General features: G+C 29.7%; 1 protein-coding gene across 2 annotated transcripts; it reads right to left on the reverse strand.

Annotated features, from left to right (window-relative positions):
- Positions 1–4,870: 4,870 nt before the first annotated feature.
- On the reverse strand, positions 4,871–8,931 carry LOC137831420 (TATA-box-binding protein). 2 transcript variants are annotated; one of them, XM_068639091.1, is made up of 10 exons: positions 8,660–8,931; positions 8,366–8,551; positions 7,801–7,888; positions 7,353–7,424; positions 6,500–6,550; positions 6,193–6,237; positions 5,981–6,073; positions 5,429–5,530; positions 5,284–5,357; positions 4,871–5,022 (listed from the first exon to the last, which is right to left on the reverse strand). In XM_068639091.1, coding segments are annotated over exons 2-10 (603 nt in total). In that variant the 5' UTR covers positions 8,443–8,551; positions 8,660–8,931; the 3' UTR covers positions 4,871–5,021. The 2 variants fall into 2 exon arrangements, with proteins under 2 accessions (XP_068495192.1, XP_068495191.1); XM_068639090.1 differs by having other exon boundaries at positions 4,871–5,032; positions 8,660–8,905.
- Between the last annotated feature and the right edge of the window lie 10,417 nt (positions 8,932–19,348).

Genomic DNA, 19,348 nt, shown 5'->3' on the forward strand with positions numbered 1-19,348 from the left:
GATTAATAATGTAAAATTTTATATTTAAAGTTTTGAATCATTAAATTTAGTTAAAAAAGAATAAGTAACTCATATTGATAAACTAGAAAGTTAGGATCTTGGAGTTATTTTTTGCATTTTAAATCAAATAATTTGTGCAATTCTATTTATTTTTAATTTTTAATAATGTCGAATATATAATTAATATAGACTTTCTTATACATATTATTCATATATATCATATATAATAATAAAATTTAAATTTAATATATTTAATAATACGGAATTACTAAATATTAAATAAAACAAAGTTATTTTAAACAAAATTAGTCTGATTTTCTTACATTATAAATAATGTATAATTTTTATATTTTAAGAAAAAATAATTATTGAAGTTATACAAGGGTTTATAAAATAATCTTAAATTGAAAAATAACCTCTGATATATTTTAAATGACACATCAATATTTTATTATTAAAAAATAATATTTATAAATATAAAATTTAGTTATTCAAGTCTCATTTTATAATAATCATCATCACCTTAAAAGTTCTCTTTTTTTTTTCTTCTTTTTAAGACTCTAACCTCCTTGTTCATCAAATTGACAATCAGAATCTGCCATTAAACTCCTGACAGCGAAGATTACAACTGCCCGATCGGAATTTTTGATAGAGTAAGTCCATTTTTTTTCTTCTCTGAGTCAAATTTTGAATTTGTTAGGTTGGTCTTAGTCCAGGCTTTGCATTTGACTCTTTTAGCTTTATGGTTAATCTCTATTAGTTTAGGGTCCTAGTGAAATAGTTAGAGTTTTTATCAGGACTCTATGGTTCAAGTTAAGCTATCCCTTGAACTTTTGGTAGGTTTGAAGCTATTAGTGAGTATATGCTTAGTTCAAGTAAGGGAAACTAGTTTTAAATTTCCAATAGAACCTTAGACTAGAAGATTTGGATGTGGGAGTGACTGATGGGAAAAATGCACGCAGAAGCAACACACATAATCACGAATCAACTGTAGAAAATAAACAACACAGGATTTAACGTGTTTCAGTCGCCAACTGCAACCTACATCCACACGGACAACCATACTCCATACTCAACAAGAAATTTTCTGGAGATGTTTCAACAACTGGAATACTGGTTCTCCTAACCCACTGTACCTCAGCTGAAGCACAACCCGTGCTCCCACTACCATAAGTACCTCTGACTGGTCTACCTGAACCTTTCTATGCTCGTTCATCCTGAATCTGACCTGTGACAATATGTTTCTCTCTTGTAAAGACAACCCTCTTCTGCCCACGAGATTCTGTAAACCAGACTTTGTTTATCTTCTGAATTGAGACAGTCACTTCCTCATACGGTAATCCGATAATATACAACGAACCTTTCTTTCTTCCGCGGGTCATGACAAGATTTCCCTTGACGATCTTCCACTACTGATTTTCGAACTTCATTTCATGTCCCTATTCGTCCAACTGTCTAACAGAAATCAAACTTTTCGTTAAGCTTGGAACAACTCTGACATCCTTCAAAGTCCAGAAACCAACTGGTGTCTTCAACATTATGTCACTTATACCCATAGCATCAAGAGTTTTGTTGTCCGCTAATCTTACCATTCCAAAGTCTCCAATAACTAGATTCTGCAATGTTTTAGAATCCATGATCCAGGAATCCACACTGTTATTTGCGCAACAGACTAAAAGGTCCTTGTCCGCAAAGTCTTCTGCAATGTTAACTTATTTATCATTTGGACATTGATTCTTGAAATGCCTCACCTCCTTGCAGTTCCAACATGTTACACTTGAGCAATCCCGAGTCTTTGACTAACTCTTTTTTTTGTTCTTGCTCCCACTATCTCTGATATTTTTCTTACCTCTGGTTACATATAGCGATTCACTAGATAATTCTCTAGAACTCCTCCTTCGGACATCCTTGCCAAGAATGAGATCAGGAATTTGCTCAAAAGTGAATCCATCGGATCCCGCTGAACTGGTAACTGTTGTAACCGTTCCAGACCAACTATCAGGCAAAGACAATAGCAGTAGTAAAGGTTGAACTTCATCGTCGAACTTAATGCCCACTGACATAAGTCTGGCTAAGATCAAATTCATTTTATTAATGTGCTTAGTAACTGAATTGTCTTAACTTCGTGCCGTAGTGAAAAAGAGCCACACCCCGCGCCTAGCACCGCATTCTCACTGCTGCACCAGCAAAAAAATGCACTTGCCATCCTGCGTCTTCCATCACTGTCATCGCACTGCACCTCCGTGTCATCTCGCTCACCGCAAGCACCTGCAACTGTTCGCCGTGAAACACGATCTGCCGCCTTACTGGCACACTCTGCTGCACTGTCTGGACACGACCCTACTCCGAGCAAACCACCTGCACAACGTCACGAGTCGCCACCACTCTTGTCGCGACCCACACCACTGCACGTCGCACTGCCTACTGAGCGCGCCTGCCGCGAGTCGCAGGTCTAGACTGTCGCGAATCCTAGGTTGCCGTGAAACCCTAGCTTTGGGACGCCGCTGCAACCCCTGGGAAACTCTAGCTTTGGGACGCTACTGTCGCCTCTGCGAAATCCTAACTTTGGGACGCTACTGCAGCCCCTGCGAAACCCTAGCTTTGGGATGATGTTGTCGCCTCTGCGAAAGCCTAGCTTTGGGATGATACTGCAACCCCTGCGAAACCCTAGCTTTGGGATGTTATTGCCGCCTCTGCGAAACCCTAACTTTGAGACGCTATTGCAACCCCTGCGAAACCCTAGCTTTGGAATGCTGCTGCCGCAATTTTCACGTCTCGTCGATTAATTTCTGTTGATCGGATCTCTAGTGTGTAAACGAACCAAGCTCTGATGCCACTTGATGGGAAAAATGCACGGGGAAGCAACACACATAATCAAGAATCAACTGCAACCTACATCCACACGAGCAACTATTAGATTTTCATTCAGTCTTGTTGCACACAATTACAAGTACAATGATCTCTTTAAATAGAGATTATAAAAAGGACACAATAATTAAGCTCACTCACTAAACATGGTGTCTAGTCATCCCAACCCAATTGGTTTTGACTTCATACCCAACAGTGTATCAAATTTTCTTATAAGATTTCTTGTTTTTGAATATTTGTGCTTGAATAATTTTGAGTAAGAACTGTCCTTTTAATGTGTATATTTATAACATAATGAGTTTATAGTTATTTTGGTTCAGAAATATAACAGGTTTATGCAGATTGTTTTGCATATCTCAAAAGTGATAATATAATGAAAAAATGAGGTGCTTTCGAGTCCGTTTTCACCAAAGCAAGAAGAAATCTTGCTCAAGCAAGGTCTAAGATGAAATTTTGGGTGCTCTCGAGTTCAATCTTACTCAAGCAAGAAGATTTTTGCAAGACTCATTTTCGTTCAAGCTAGCCTTAAAAAGAATCCTTTTAAAAAGTTGGTTTGTTTCTATTTTATAGTTTTTACTTATAACTTATGTCAATTTTTTTATGTATATTTAATTGAAAATTCTTTGTTAGATATTTATGTAATAATTGGACGAATTCTTGTGTTTTGAAATTCTAAGGTTTGGTATGATTTATGATTGTGTGATTTTGGATATTGTCAGATGTGGAATATGAATCTTAATCAAGATATAATGTTTTCAGGAAAGAAAATACCGTGTTAAGATTTTTTAGGATGACATTGACTAGGAATTCGTCTAGAAAGAAGTATACTGACTCTAATGATATAATGAAATCATATAGATGAAGTTATTCAGGTGGTGAGAGTCAAAAGATGTTCATATGAATGGATAAATTGTGTGAAAGATAACTAACTTATTAAACAGGTTAACTCTATTGTAGTAGGAGAGATGATGTTCATATGATTTACCTTAATATTCCTGTTCATATGATTTATTGAATTCTATATTTGATCATAATATGTTATTTTATTAAGAAAAGTAACTATAGTATAGGTGTTTTTAATGAACAAGGTGGAAAGAGACAAAGCAAGAAGCATCCTAATCTGAAGAAAAGTAACATTTGCATCATTCTTTCTTAATAAACACCATATCTCAGTCACTCTTCTGAATCACTCTCGGCCTCCATCTGCATCACTCAACTGCTCTCTCTTTCACCTTCAAATGCCAATGAGATGCTAGCTGTAGCATCACAAAAGGAAAATCAGGTGTAGTTTTTGTATAACACACATTCTGTAATGATTATACTTGTATGTTGGAGTCAGTTCTTATACTAAATTTGAGTACTCGTGTATCTTCTTTTTTATATAAATGTGTTGTTTTGATTTTTTAAACTCCCAACTGCATCACCATCAAGGGTATCAAAATGTGCTTGCATTCCATACTTCATTTATCAGTTTTTTTAGGGTAGAAATAATAAGACATGATAGTGACAATATAAAAGTATGGTATCATATCAACACAATAAATAATATATTGGATAAAATATGATAGTTTTATCAAATATGAAATTAGTTCTCCACTCTTTGAAAATATATAATTTCAATCTCTTACACCTCAATTTATATCTAGTAACAATTTTTATGGTCGGAGATAGAACGATTAAATTTACATTATGTGTGATCTTAGTACTTATTTATATTTAAATTTAACTTTATTAACAATTTTTTTTATGATGACAAAAGTTGTTAAAAATAAATAAATTCACATAATTTTTTTGTAAGTTTGAGAATTAACTAATAAATTTTTTAAATTAGAAGAAACGACTAAACTTAACGACAAGTACAAGGACAAAGACAACTTCATACCTTTATGTTTAAATTTTGAGTTTTCTTTCAAAATTCTTTAAGTTTAATCAAATTTAATTATCTAATCGTGTTAAATTTTATTTTAAAAATAATGTATCTATTAATTAATTAAAAGTGATATTCGTTTAACTTATGCTGATTATTAAAATAATATACATGATTGTGTTAACTAACAACTGTCTTTAATTTATATCAATTTAGATATCATCTCCTTTGTATCAGTATTTACAGTTCCGTGAACTTCTCTGCAAGACCTGCTGCTCCTGCTCTTTCTGCACAAATCTGCCATAACCGTGTCAAATATTGAATCATGGTTTTATGCCCAGAAATAGTGATCAAAAGTAAAAAAAGAACAATACATTTTAGGAATGCATCAAGTGTAACTACATAAACACTGGCACAAAAAATTCAACCTTATGCATTCATAATTCTGATGGCTAAACAAAAGGTAGCCACGATTATGGAAATAGTTGAAATTCCATCTGTATCTGTATGTATTGAAAAAAGTTAAATATATGAAGACAAGTTCGTACCATTGTTGATTTTTTCTGAACTCAGTAAGTACAGGATATATGTTCTCAAAGGCTGTGTATGTTTCATCTCTCACCTAAAAATGGAAATGAGAACAGCTAAAATCCAGTAAGAAAAGGGAGGAAATTATAAAGCAAAACATATTACCTTAGCTCCGGTCAGAACAATCTTTCCTGAGACAAATATAAGCAACACTATTTTGGGTTGCTTCATTCGGTAGATTAAACCCGGAAACAACTCTGGTTCATACTACCACCACAAACAAGCAAAGTATCAGCAAATATCCATCATTCTCCCCTACTTCAAAACTTTAGATTAAGCACATGCATAAACATAACAGAAGATGCCCTTTCCACAATTTATACTAACTTAAGTTACTTTATCACACGAGCATAGTAATTTATAATAATACTAGTCCAGTTTAACCATTTCACTCTATTTTTAAATTTTTCGAACTCTTGAAGCCTTTCAATCCTTTATGCTTTGCAACATAGTGCTTTAAACAAAAATACAGTTTTTCCATAGGTTATTTTGACATCAAGTATATAATTACAAAAAAAAAAACGCCCTTGTTTGAGACTGCTAAAAATCAAGATAGCCAAAAATTGATTGTGAAAAAAAAATAATGGTGTTATTTTAAAAGTCAATATCAAAGATCCAATGCAAGCCATTGTTTAACCAAAAATTAAAAAAACTTACACTTGAGAAAGCACCATGAGAATATGCAAGACCCTCCAGCCGTATGGGAAATTTGACATCACAAGAGCCAACAATGTTCTGAATTTTGAAATCCTAAAGCACAATAGCAAAGGAATCAACTAGTAATCAAGCACTACATAGTTAAGTGAGAAAAGAACAATAATGGATAAAACAATTACAGCAACAATTATAAGGAAGAACAAAAGCAATACCTTAAATTTGGCAGGGAAACCAAGCTTTTGGATGATACGAGCATACTGTAATGGGGAAAATAGAAACGTCAGAAAATTTGTAAATTTTTCAGAATGAACTTCACAATCCTAACTGAAGAGAGCAACCTGAAGATCAATATTAAACACATGGAAAGAATTAAAAAATTCAGCCTCCTCAATCTACTCAAAACAGGAGGAATAGTCTCAAAAACAAGCTACAACAACATGGTTCAGTTCTCGAGGGATTCACTTTGAGAAAAGAATCACCAATACCTATAGGATGATAGAGAAAAAAAAAGTAACATACCTTCCTGGCTGCCAATTTAGACTGTTGTTCACTCTTAGCTCCAGTACAAACCTAGTCAATGGTCATAAAAAGAATAAATCAAAGTCCATAAGAAAGAGTCCCTTTACAAGAGGGGTACCAAATTAATTTGGTTAGGGAATAAAAATTAGAGCTATGACATAAAGCAGCAAAGAAAATTCCAAACCAGAAGGCCTACGATCTGATATGCCTGATTGAAATGTATAGTAAATTGCAAGATTAATGCTAAATTACTAAAATAAGTTTAGAAATGGAACATATCTTCTTAATTTCCATTTTGCAAAAATTAATAATTGGGCCATTGAGGTTGCTCCATGCGTGATCTCTCTTTTTCTCTCATCATGCTATACATAACCAATTTATTCATACAATTCTGACAAGTGGCAACTATGTTTGCAACCTCATTACTAGCACCTTCAATGATATACTAAGGCAAAGACAAACCTAATGAGTTTATAACTAACACCAGTTTGTCCATTGATTTGATAAACACGGTTAATTAAAATAAACCATTCATGGCAATCAAAGTAAGGAAGAACACGAATTGGTATACATCTCTTCTAACTCAGTTCACACAATAAAACAAATCAGATTAGGGTTTTTTCAAACTGAGTCATGCGACTTCACCCGTTTTGTAGTGAGACCCGAATGCATGATTCAGGCTGAGTTTCTTGTTAGAATCGCGATTCCGAGTTTGATACAAACGATACAACACCGATTTGGGAGAACAAATGAGTTTTCCTATGATTCGTATCATGGGGTTTGTAATTGTGCAATACTTACTACCATGCTCTAATCTACAAGATAGATACGGAAGGGAAGAAAAGAAGTATACCATCTTTCCAGAAGCAAATATTAGTGCAGTTGTTTTGGGCTCTCTTATCCTCATAATAACAGCAGCAAAACGCTGCAAGCAAACACATCATAACATCAGTACAGTATACCACCAACCTTCTCCCTTCTGTCCTTATGTTGTAGTAAGGTAGGGCGGTTCTAAAACTATCATATATAGTACATCTGCTACTTAATAATTCTGAATAAAACAAGTATAAACATGTAGAAGATATCACATGGGATATATAAAATAGCAATCTTAGATTAACCATACTGTTCTGATCCAGATAAGAACAACAAAAAGCAGAAAGCAGAAAAGATGACTGCACAACCACCATCAAACTTTATCGTAATTCAGATGCAAAATCAGAAAAAAGAAACATGCATACATGCACAAGTGCGCAGATAACCAATGTGAGTGAAACTCACTACAAGTAAACGAGACTTGCCTTGGGATTGTACTCAGCGTTACGAGCTTGTAGTGCAATTGTTTTGAGGTCCAATTTACAATCCAAATTGACCGTGGACACAATATTTCTGGCAGTACACAAATATAAATAGAAACAAATCATTTGCACAGTCCAAAGTAAATTGTAAACAGAAGCAAAATTATTAAATAATAAAATGTAAATTCAAGCAAAATTACTATACATGCCAACAAAAATAAAAGAAAATTAATCAAAAGAAGCAAATTTTGTGTGAGTGGGACAGAAAAACAAGGTGGTGAAAATGACATGAAACACCTCTACACAACAACACGCTTTGACTCATAGAGAAATCCATCTTGAAAAAAATCATAGGAGATTGAAAGTGGCCAATATGATTTGCCATCTTGTTAGGCACGACCTCAAATTCAAATGGTTTTAACATAAACACCATAATTCAATAAACATAGAAAACAAATTTCGGCAATACGGATAAAAAATACACGCTTTCACTAATGTGGGAAGGTGTTAACAGAAACCCTGCTATCCAGTGTTTTAAAACTTGATGAAAGAAACAAGTGAAACTCACTGAAGGGTGGGCACGATCCCAGAAGGATGCCTCTGTAGATCCACCGGCTGGATCCCTTCCAATCCTTGGTCAGCCATCAAACCCTAATATATTAACTCAAACGAAGAGCTGCCCGCAAAAAAAAAAAAACCCACCACGTTCAACACCGATCCGTACCAAACAAAACTACGCTAGGTTTATTCTCAACTGCAAGAAAGGGAAAGGAAAAACCTTTATTAATTAAAAATCAAAAAGACCAAGAACCCAGATCTTGAAAGACAAGAAAAACACAAATAGATAATGAAAGATTTTCACCCGATGCAAAGAACTCCCCTTGATGTCTTAAAATTAGTTTGGGAGAAATTGGAAGGCTTGCGTGTGAGCGTGGAGTGAATCGGAGAGGGAAAGAAGTGAAAAGGTGTAGAGAGAGCGGGAAGAATTCGAAAGAAGAGTTCTTTTATACGATAAAGGAGAGGGAGAGAAAGAGAATGAGCGTTTGTATGTATGTCCAGAGACGTGAAGAAGAAGAGAGAGTGTGTGAAGAGAGAAGAGAAACAAGATCTGCCACCTACTATTTATCTGAGTATGACACGCCACGTTGGATTCGTATATTTTTGTTTTTATTTTTTAATCTGTTATTTTTTATTTCTCTATCTATTACTATTTTAAAAATAAAAATAAATTATTAAATTAAAAAAGTTAATAATTTTTTTAATAATTTTAAATGTATTAAAAAATTATTTTTAATGTCTAAAATAGTTATTAATGAAAAAAAAAATTTACAAAATAAAAGTAAAAGAGAAGAAAAAAATTTAAAAGTAAATAAATATATAAAATAAAACTAACAATAATAAAAAAAAAAAGAATGGTAGAAAAAATAATAATAACTAAAAAATAAGATAGAAATAAAAAATATAAAAAAATAAAAACAAATTTGAATAAGATAAAAATAAGATATATAAGCGGATACTAAATATATCTTGTTTATTTTCTTTTTTATGTTCAACAACTACTTATTTAGTATCTCTTAGATCTCTTATCTTTATCATGTTTAGATTTGTTTTTGTTTTTTTTATATATTTTATATTTATCTTATTTTATTTTCTCTTTATTTTATATTTTTAATGTTTTTAGTTATTTTTTTTTTACCATTCTTTATTTATTTATGTTTTTTGTTTATTTTTATTGTTGTTGTCTTTATTTTCTATATTTTTTTTTATTTTTTTATTCTCATTTTTAAGCATTAAGTGTAGCGCATTTGTATTAGTATTTTTTTTTTAGGATTTTGCATTTAGGGTACACACTTTAATATTATTTGTGTCCACTACTAATTAATACTAATTGACTTTGGTTTTTTTATAATTATGTCTTGTATTTTTTCCTTAAAATTAACATGATTACATTATCAATAATAATAAAAATAAATAGTAAAATAATGTTGTTTATATTTGTATCTGGTAAAATAGTTCTCACCCAAGCTAAGGTGGATATGTTTTGCTTTATAATTTCCCCTTATAATTTCTTCATTTTTTTGTCCTGAATATTAGCTGTTTTTAGATCCATCTTTAGGTGAGATATGAAACTTATACAACCTTTGAATATATATATCCTATACTTATTAAGTTAAGGAAAAATCAACAATGATACGAACTTGTCTTCATATACTTAATTTTTTTTCAATACATACAACTCTAATTTCAACTATTTCCATAACCGTGGTTACCTTTTGTTTAGCCATCAGATTATGAATGTATTAATACATGCATACTCCCTACAAAACATTTAAAACCAAAATAGGGTTTTTCTTGCCATTCAACCAATCCATAAATTTTAGGTGAGTTTATTTATAATCACAAAACAAATTAAAGGTAAACATAAGTTAAATCATCATCAACCAAGATAAACTTTACATACACTTCTTTAATTCAAAAGAATCAACCAATATATCAATCCCTGCAAAAATCTCAAAATAGTGTGATTATGTTACCTTCACATCTAGATCATATAACCTAAGGTACTATTTAAAATTAAATTAGTTTTCATTACTTGATTAAGGTACTAACACAATACCAAAAGTTCAAATTGGTATCAATATTGATTAATGGTGACGCAACATGAACCAGAAATCATTATTGGGTGTTTCTCATCTTAGATTTTAAAAAATTTATTAAGTATAATATATTTTTTAAATATTTTAAACTTTTTTATAAAAAAATAATTTTATATAAAAAATTAAATTTACTTTTAGTTACTCAACTTTTATACTTAAGTCGATAATAACTTCTCGTTGACGTGAAAAATTTAATAAATTTTATATTAAAATTTTATTTATAACGTTGTACAAATGTTAACATCGTCTGATTTATTTTAGTAGTTTTCAAATTACAAATAGTCAATAGTTTTGAATAACAACTAAAATCAATTTTACATAAAAAAAAAAAACATATTCAACTCTTCAAAAATTAAGGTAGATTTTATAGATTGGGCCACTACTGTTTTTTAGATTCTATAGATTGATAGAACATGTGAAAGTGGAATAAAGTGATAGTTTACTTATTCATCATATACATTAACATGTTTTGTTTTGATATTGCATATTTGTAGATTGTAGTGTTTTTGTTGAATGGTTGAATTAACATGTATGCTACATTTTGATTACATGAAATAGTGGTTTTGATTTTTGTAGTAAGATTATGAAACATGTTAGAATAGATAAATTTGGAGAATTTTGATTGGTGATTGTTGTTTTAATTATTCAAAAGTTCTATTTTATGTAATTTTTGCAAAAATGAAAAAGAGATTTAAACAATATTTTTTTTTTTTACTTTAAGTGTTTTTTTTCAAATGGTGATGATGTCCTTAAGCGTAAATTATGTTCAAACAATTATTTCTTTGTTTAACCAAAAATGTATTGTTTAAATGAGATATATTTGATATTTTATTTAATACTTAAATTTGATATGTATGTAATAATATGAGATATCATATGAGTTTGTGAATCATCATATTTTGAATCATTTAGTGTAATAAATTGATATGTTGTCTATGATGATAGAGTAATTACTAGAGTGATAATAATGCAATGACTTGTATATGATAATAGTTATATAAAATTTACTATTAAAATGCTAAAATGTGATATAAGTATTAAGTTAGAAGATTTAATGAAATATCTAAATTCTAATTATTAGACATAAATCAAATAGACAAAAAAAATTTACGTGTAAAATAATTAATAAAGGTTTTGATATTTACTAAGTTGATACAAGAATCACCAATATTCAGCTGGAAGTATGAAAATCATAAAACTTTTAAAAATAAAATTTATACTTAAATGATTAAATTAAAGTCTTAAATATATAAAGTGTGTAACAAATTAATATGATAATAAAAATTTTAATACTATTCCTCCAAATAAATGTGATAAGCTTTTAATAGCCATGTCAATAAATTATTATTAAATGTTGAAAACATTAACGCACTTTTATTTTTTCAGTTTATGGATGTATAATACATCATTCGGGATGAAGAAGCTTAAAAAAGCAATAGTCTCTATATACTAATGCATTACGTAAATATATTAAGATATCTATGAATGATATGTATTATATATGAATGATGAAAATTGTATGAAATTTATGTCATACATTTGGGATAATGTATTGTTGTTTGATGGTACATTAATTATGGAAAGACTATGTTTAACAAAGATTATCTGGTTTCATTAATAATCTAAGTCACGTAGACTAAGATATCAGTCGGTGAGAAGCTGATGAGGAAGTTCATACATGACGGGTCTTGCTGTAGACACTCGGTATTGGATGTTTGAACTCATTATGATCCTTGATATATGTATGGATTTATTGTTAGTCTATGGTAGGGACATACTTAATGGGTCTTCTAAAAGATGATGGAGTCATGTGTAGTGACTGTGATTGAAATGAAATCCAATGGTTGTGATTGAAAATAGATCCATGTGTGGTCTATATGAATGATGAAATTGGTATTGAAATTTTATATGACAACATTTAAATAAATGTTTATAAATGATTAATTTGATTGATTTCTTTTTGCATGAATTAAATATGTTATGAATTTTTTTTTCATTAGTTTATCCTTACTTTTCTTGTTATGTTGTGAAATGTGATGACTATACCACGTACACGAGCAAATGATCATACAGGTGTCACAGAGTTTGAAAGGCTTTAGGATGTAATTTTGAACCTTATATGGTAAATACTTTTATTTTTATAAGCTCTAATAATGAATTAAGAATATTTGAAAAACTCTAAGTTTGTATAGAAACATGTAGAACTTGTATTATAATGATTAGATGTATTATGAGATGTTACAAATACACTAATAAAAAACAAGAAATGAAATGTAAAAGATAATATCCTTTTAGATTTAACTTATATGTAACAAAAACTCAATACATGAAATGAAATGTAAAAGATAACAGTGTTTTACATGAAACTTATATTTAACTTTAAAAAAACATTTATATTGGTCATTGTCCAATTGCTCCATGTTCTACATTAATACATTTTTTTTATTGATAATCATTCTTAATAAGTTTATAGTCTATATTAAATTGCTTAGGCTTAATAATCCAAAAAAAATCACCTACAAAGTAATGAAAATCTTGAATGTTCGTTCCACCCATTTGAACGAGATAGTCTATATATAATAATATCATCACAAGTTTTCACTAAATAGAAAATAAAATTTTGACAATGATTTTTCTTTTATAAACAACTATTTGAGAGCAATTTTAATAATAAAATTTTAAATTAACATATATAATAAAAATAAAAATTAAATCATTCATTAAAAAATAAGTTAATAAAAAGAGTTGTAGTAGTTACATCAAATAATATGGTTGTGCATTATTATTATTATTAAAAACAATTACATAATCCTCATGACCAACTTATACATTATATATTTGCATATGATTAAACTATGTAGAATGCATTATATTATTAATAGAGTTCATCTCCATCTTCATTGCATCTAATCAAACAGTGTAGGATATACTACGTTATTGATATAATTGTCCTCCATCATTTGATCTATTCCATTATATTGTGGATGATGATTTATATGGTTGATATGATTTGACTGCATCATTCCTGTTATTGGTGGTATTTGATGAGTCACATTAACAAGATTTAGATGTACTGGATGAGGCATGTTGATAGGAGGATTGAAGTGTATCCCTTCTTGCACTTGCATTGGTTGACTTAACACCATGTCATGAATGCTTTTCCTTTTCTTTTTCTCTTGCGATATTTTGTTACGCATAAAATATTTTTGTGCATGACTCGCCACCTGAGTTGCATCTTTTGTTTGAATGTAATATGAAATCTTTTTCCAATATCCTCTCCCGTACATGGAAAGTCCTTCCAAAAACAATCTATGATGAAAAAATAAATGAGTTTAAAATAAATTAAAAATTAATATGAAACTCTAATATAATGTTATTACAAAAATAAAAGTATAAAAAGAATATTGATATTATAGAAGTACCTATGCTCTTCCATAGTCCAGGTAATTCTTTTTCGTTTATTGGACTGAACCTGGATTCCACACTGTTTGGATGTTTGAGACGGTGGCAACATTAAAGGAGCTTCCACAACATCTTGATGAGGGTGACCGGAGAGGGAAGTTGCTTCCGGTAGCATTATTGGAGGACCATTGATCATGTCCGAGGTGGCAGGCTGAGTTTGGATGTTAGGGAACACTTCCAAAAACAAAGCATTCGTCTCATTCCACCATTCCTCACTCAACACTTCCATTTTTTTTCTTTCTTTCTTCTTCTTTAAACGCTTTCTTCCTTTCCAACTCACTACAAAATCTCACTTTTCTTTTCTCTTCTCACACTTTCTCCTTCAAACATTTCACTCTTCACATCCATTTTTATATTCATAGATAAGATAACACACTAAATCATATAGATATTAACAATAAGATAAAAGATAAAAGAGATCACCTTAATAATATTACGGTTAATACTGTTTTGATATTTTATATTTTAAAATATTTATTTGTGTTGCTTTTTTTTTTGGCAATTGGGATGGCCACATATGTTAAGATGGGTTTGAATATATGTTTTTTTTACTAAATGTAAATTATAATTTTTTTTCTAAAATTAAAATTAATATATTTACAAAAAATTTAAACAAATATTTTATTTGTATAATTACTTCCTGATACAGATAAAAAAATTACATGTTATATTTTTAAGTTTATATGTCGCTGTAATAATAAATATAAATATTTACATTATAATATGTCAAACAAAACTTATGATAGGTATTTTTTTTATAAATTAATATTAGCCAAGTTATATTTTATTGTCAAAATGTTAGCTTTTAGTTTTCCGTTTTAGTACATTGAGTTTTAAAAGTCCTATTCTGTTCTTTATGTTCTTAGGGTTCGTTTTGTTATGTTTAAAAAAAATATTTATATGGATTTTAGTCGAAATTATGATATATAAAGTTGATGTTAACTGGTATTTTACCATATATTTTTACATATATTTTAACAGGTGTTTTGTATATTGATAGTAAGGTGATATATTTTTTCTTATAATTTTCTCCATTTTCTTAGTAGATTTTAACTGTTATCATTTCTATTTTTAGGTGAGAGATGAAACTTATATTGCCTTTCCAAATATATATCTTGAACTTATTGAATTAAGGAAAAATAAGTATGAATTTGTTTTCATATATTTAACTTTTTTGTTTTTTTAGAGTGAGACTCTTATCTATCCTTAACAACTACTTTCATATATTTAACTACCTTCCCCAGTTATTTTATTCAAATTTTATTTTTATTTTTATGTGTTATTTTATTATTATAAAATATACCAGAGTAGATATTTGTGATTTGGTGACTTCTTTATTTTTAAAAACTAAACTTTGAATTTTGAATTTTAAATTTTAAATTTTAAATTTTTGAATTTTAAATTTTGAATTTTGAATTTTGAATTTTGAATTTTAAATTTTGAATTATGGAGTATTCTATACCTCTATATAAAGGGATTCTCCTCTTTAACTTCTCTTAATTATTTTTCTATTTTATTCTTATATCAATATTTGATTTGATTTTATTATTATGGATATTGCGTCATTTCTTATTTTTTTTAAAAATTTTAATTTTTTGAATTTTCAAACCCTAAAGCCTTTTCGAAAAATTTTAAATTTTGAAAAAAAATTAAATTTTCAAAATTTTAAATATATTAGGTATAAAATTAGAAACAAATTTTTTATTTGAAATATTTTATAAAAAATGTATGTAAAAATAGTTTTCAAATTGATTTAAGAAGTTTTCTTTAATATTGGATATGAATATTTTCACTACGCATAAACCCACGTACCCACACTACTTCCCACTTTCCTTTTTGTACCATACTTCTCATTTTCTTTTCTCTTTCCTTTCTTCTTTCATGTAAAAGCATACTTTGATTCTCACTTCTCTTTGTATTTCTATGTTTTGATTAATCTTTGTGGAACCCTAATTTGAGCATTGTCTTATGAAATTGTAATTGAAGTTTGTGACTAGATGGAGGGGAATGACTTAACAAAAGGAGTTGCGGGCACCATCACAACAATCGGTAATTCTCTTTATTCGCATTTCAATTTGTGAAACACTAATTTGACATTTTTCTTATGAAATTGTGATTGAAACATATGACTAGAGGAATAAGAAGGATTCAACAAGGGGCAGAGGGTAAGTGATGAAAGTCCTTGATCATAAGACGTTTTTTGAAAATAATTTTATGGATTTAAATAAAATCATACAGAACAGTGACTAAATTATATTCTCATTTTCTCATGTTTTACGGAAAAGTTACTTCCAATCTGATTTACTTATTCACAATCTTCAAATAGAGAGAAACTTTAGTTAGAAGAAAGTAGAATGAGGAAGACAATGAACCCCTAGACACTATTTATGTGCGCGTTCCTATCATTGTCGTGCTTACCCCCAAGCACAAGGTTCCAATGTGAAGTAACACGGTTAAGAGCAGTGTGTAATCTGGATTCGGTGCGTGTTGAATGTGCTTATACATCCACTGGAGAGAGTAGTGAAAGGTTGGTAGTTTTGTTTGTGAATAAAAAAATGGTTCAGTTTTTGGATTTGATTGGGAAGGTTAAGAATAAAGGGGTGGTGGTGATGATGGATATGAAGGGGAAGTGGTTGACGGTGGTGGTAAATGATCAGAACGATTTGACTAAGTCTCTCTGGGTTGTCATGATTAATGTTGATTGAGCGATTGAGGATGAATTTTTGATTTATTGTTTAATGGTGTCACATGTGTTGTAACGATAAAAATAAAAAATGCAGATACACAGGCGCGAAAACGCATGTGTTCCCGCTAGTTGTAAACATAATTCAAAATTGCAATTGTCTTGAATTTGATTCTTGATTTGAGTTATTCCTCTTTTGAGTTATTCAACCAATCATTTGTCTTAAAACCCCATTTTTATCCCTTTCTTCTTCAACGGTTTAGAAAAACCACTTACGCCATCCAAGAACTTGAAGAAGAAGAAGATTCTCTTCTTCACTTTATCCAACTTTTTGTTACACTTTATTTATCATTATATTTATTTGTCTGTCATTTCTCATCTCTTTTCTCTGCAAATTTGTTCTTTTCTTTGCAGAGCACTTTTTTTCCTCTTTTCTTTATCCTACCTAGGTGTGTTTTCGTGACAATATTATGCGAATACACTTCTAAATATAATGCCTTGGAAAATCTCATGCAGATGGTTATGTTTATTTACTGCATGAAAAATCTCAAGCAGTGAATGTCTTGGAAATTTATATAAATGAAGTGGAAAGGCAACTAGACAGAAAGGTGAAAATTGTCAGGTTAGATAGTAGTGGTAAATATTATGGAAAGTGTGATAAAAATGGACAACACACTAGTCTATTTGGAAATTATATTTTTACAATGGCTTGTAGTTGAGTGAATCTTCAATCAGGAATACAATATAAATATGAGATATGTACGACATTGTATGAAAACAGCTAAAGTGAAAATAAACCACAAACAAAACAAAAATCTTATCATTCTCATCTGTCACCTAAAAGTGTAAATCAAAACAACTAAAATTAAATACAAAAAGAAGAGTGAAGAAATTATAAGGGGAAATTATAAGACAAAACATATCCTCCCTTTTTTTACTAGGTTTTACTATTTTCATTTCCATTATTAGGTGATTGATGAGACCTATACTGTCTTTTTGGGAACATATATCCTTTACTTACTGAATTCAGGAAAAATCAATAATGGTACAAATTTGTCTTCATAATATTTTCTATACTTTTATTTTTGCAATGACATTATATTAATATTTTTTATACATTGTTTATTGTGTTGGTCGCATTTGATTAAAATGTGTAGGATGCATTATATTATTAATAGAATTCATCTCCATCTCATGTATTGGTTGCATCTAGTTAAACTATGTAGGATGAACTATGTTGTTGATAAAGTTCCCTCCATCATTTGATGTATTGGTTGTATTGCCTTATAGTGGGGATGATTATTTAAATAGTCTTACTTATTTTTGTCTTTGGAAAAATTGTTCTTACAGGAGCTAAGGTGATATGTTTTGTCTTATAATTTCCTCCCTTTTTTGTACTAGATTTTAATTGTTTTCATTTCCATTTTTAGGTGAGAGATGAAACTTATACTGCCTTTGAAAATATATATCTTGTACTTATTGAGTTCAGGAAAAACTAATAATGGTACGAATTTGTCTTCATATATTTTTTCAAAGTGAGAGATTCTTGATTACCCTCAACAACTACTCTTCCTGTCTCTAGAAAGTTCCCCACTTAACTTCATTTATCTGTTTTTTAGGGTGGAAATACATTCCAACACAATAAATAATATATTGGATAAAATATGGTAGTTTCATCAAACATGAAACTAGTTCTCCACTCCTTGAAAATATCCAATTTCAAGTTTAATCAATTTAGTTCTTTAATCGTGTTAAATTTTATTTTAAAAATAATATATCTATTAATTATTAAAAGTGATATTCGTTTATCTTAGGATGATTATTAGAGTAATATACATGATCATTTTAACTAACAACTGTCTTTAATTTATATCAATCTAGATATCATTTCCTTTGTATCAGTATTTACAATTCCATCATTAAAATATTTGATTTGTTGATCAAGATATTCAGTACTCAGACCACACTAGTGAAATTTATCAAAATAATTATCAAAATATATTGAAATGTCAAAACTGAATGTGCTACTACTTCTGCATTTAGCTCATTGATTTCTTACTCTTCAAAATCATATTTTTAATGTTTGGCACTTTACCAAGAAGATCAATCAAAAGATCATCTCCTTTGTCTTAGTATTTACAGTTCCACAAACTTTTATGCAAAACCCTTTGCTCTGCTCTTTCTAGACAAATCTGTCATAATTATGTCAAATATTGAATCAAGGTTTTATACCTAGAAATAGTGATAAAAAGTAGCAAAAAAACCATTTCATTTTAGGAATGCATCGAGTGTAACTACATAGATACTCGCACAAAAATACAACCTTACGAGATCTAAATCTAATGCATTCATAATTTTGGTGTATGTATTGAAAATGTTTAAATATATGAAGACAAAATCTTATCATTGTTGGTTTTTCCTGAATTCAATAACTACAAAATATATGTTCTCAAAGACAGTATACAATCTCATCTCTCACCTAAAAGTGTAAATGAAAACAGCTAAAAGCCAGAAAAAAAGGTGAAAAAATTATAAAGGGATTTTTAAAGCAAAAAATATCATCTTAACTTTTGTTAGAACAATTTTTTCGAAGACAAAAATAAGCAAGACTATCTTAGATTGCTTCATATGGTAGATTAGACCTGGAAACAACTCTGGTTCATATTACCATCACAATTTGCTTGTTTGTGAATTGTTTATGTATGATTTTCGCAAATGTTGAAGGTATAGAGAAAGTCAATGAGAAATC

This window comes from Phaseolus vulgaris, chromosome 6 (genome assembly GCF_051622355.1).
Source record: "Phaseolus vulgaris cultivar YP4 chromosome 6, ASM5162235v1, whole genome shotgun sequence".
Taxonomy (NCBI): Eukaryota; Viridiplantae; Streptophyta; class Magnoliopsida; order Fabales; family Fabaceae; genus Phaseolus; species Phaseolus vulgaris.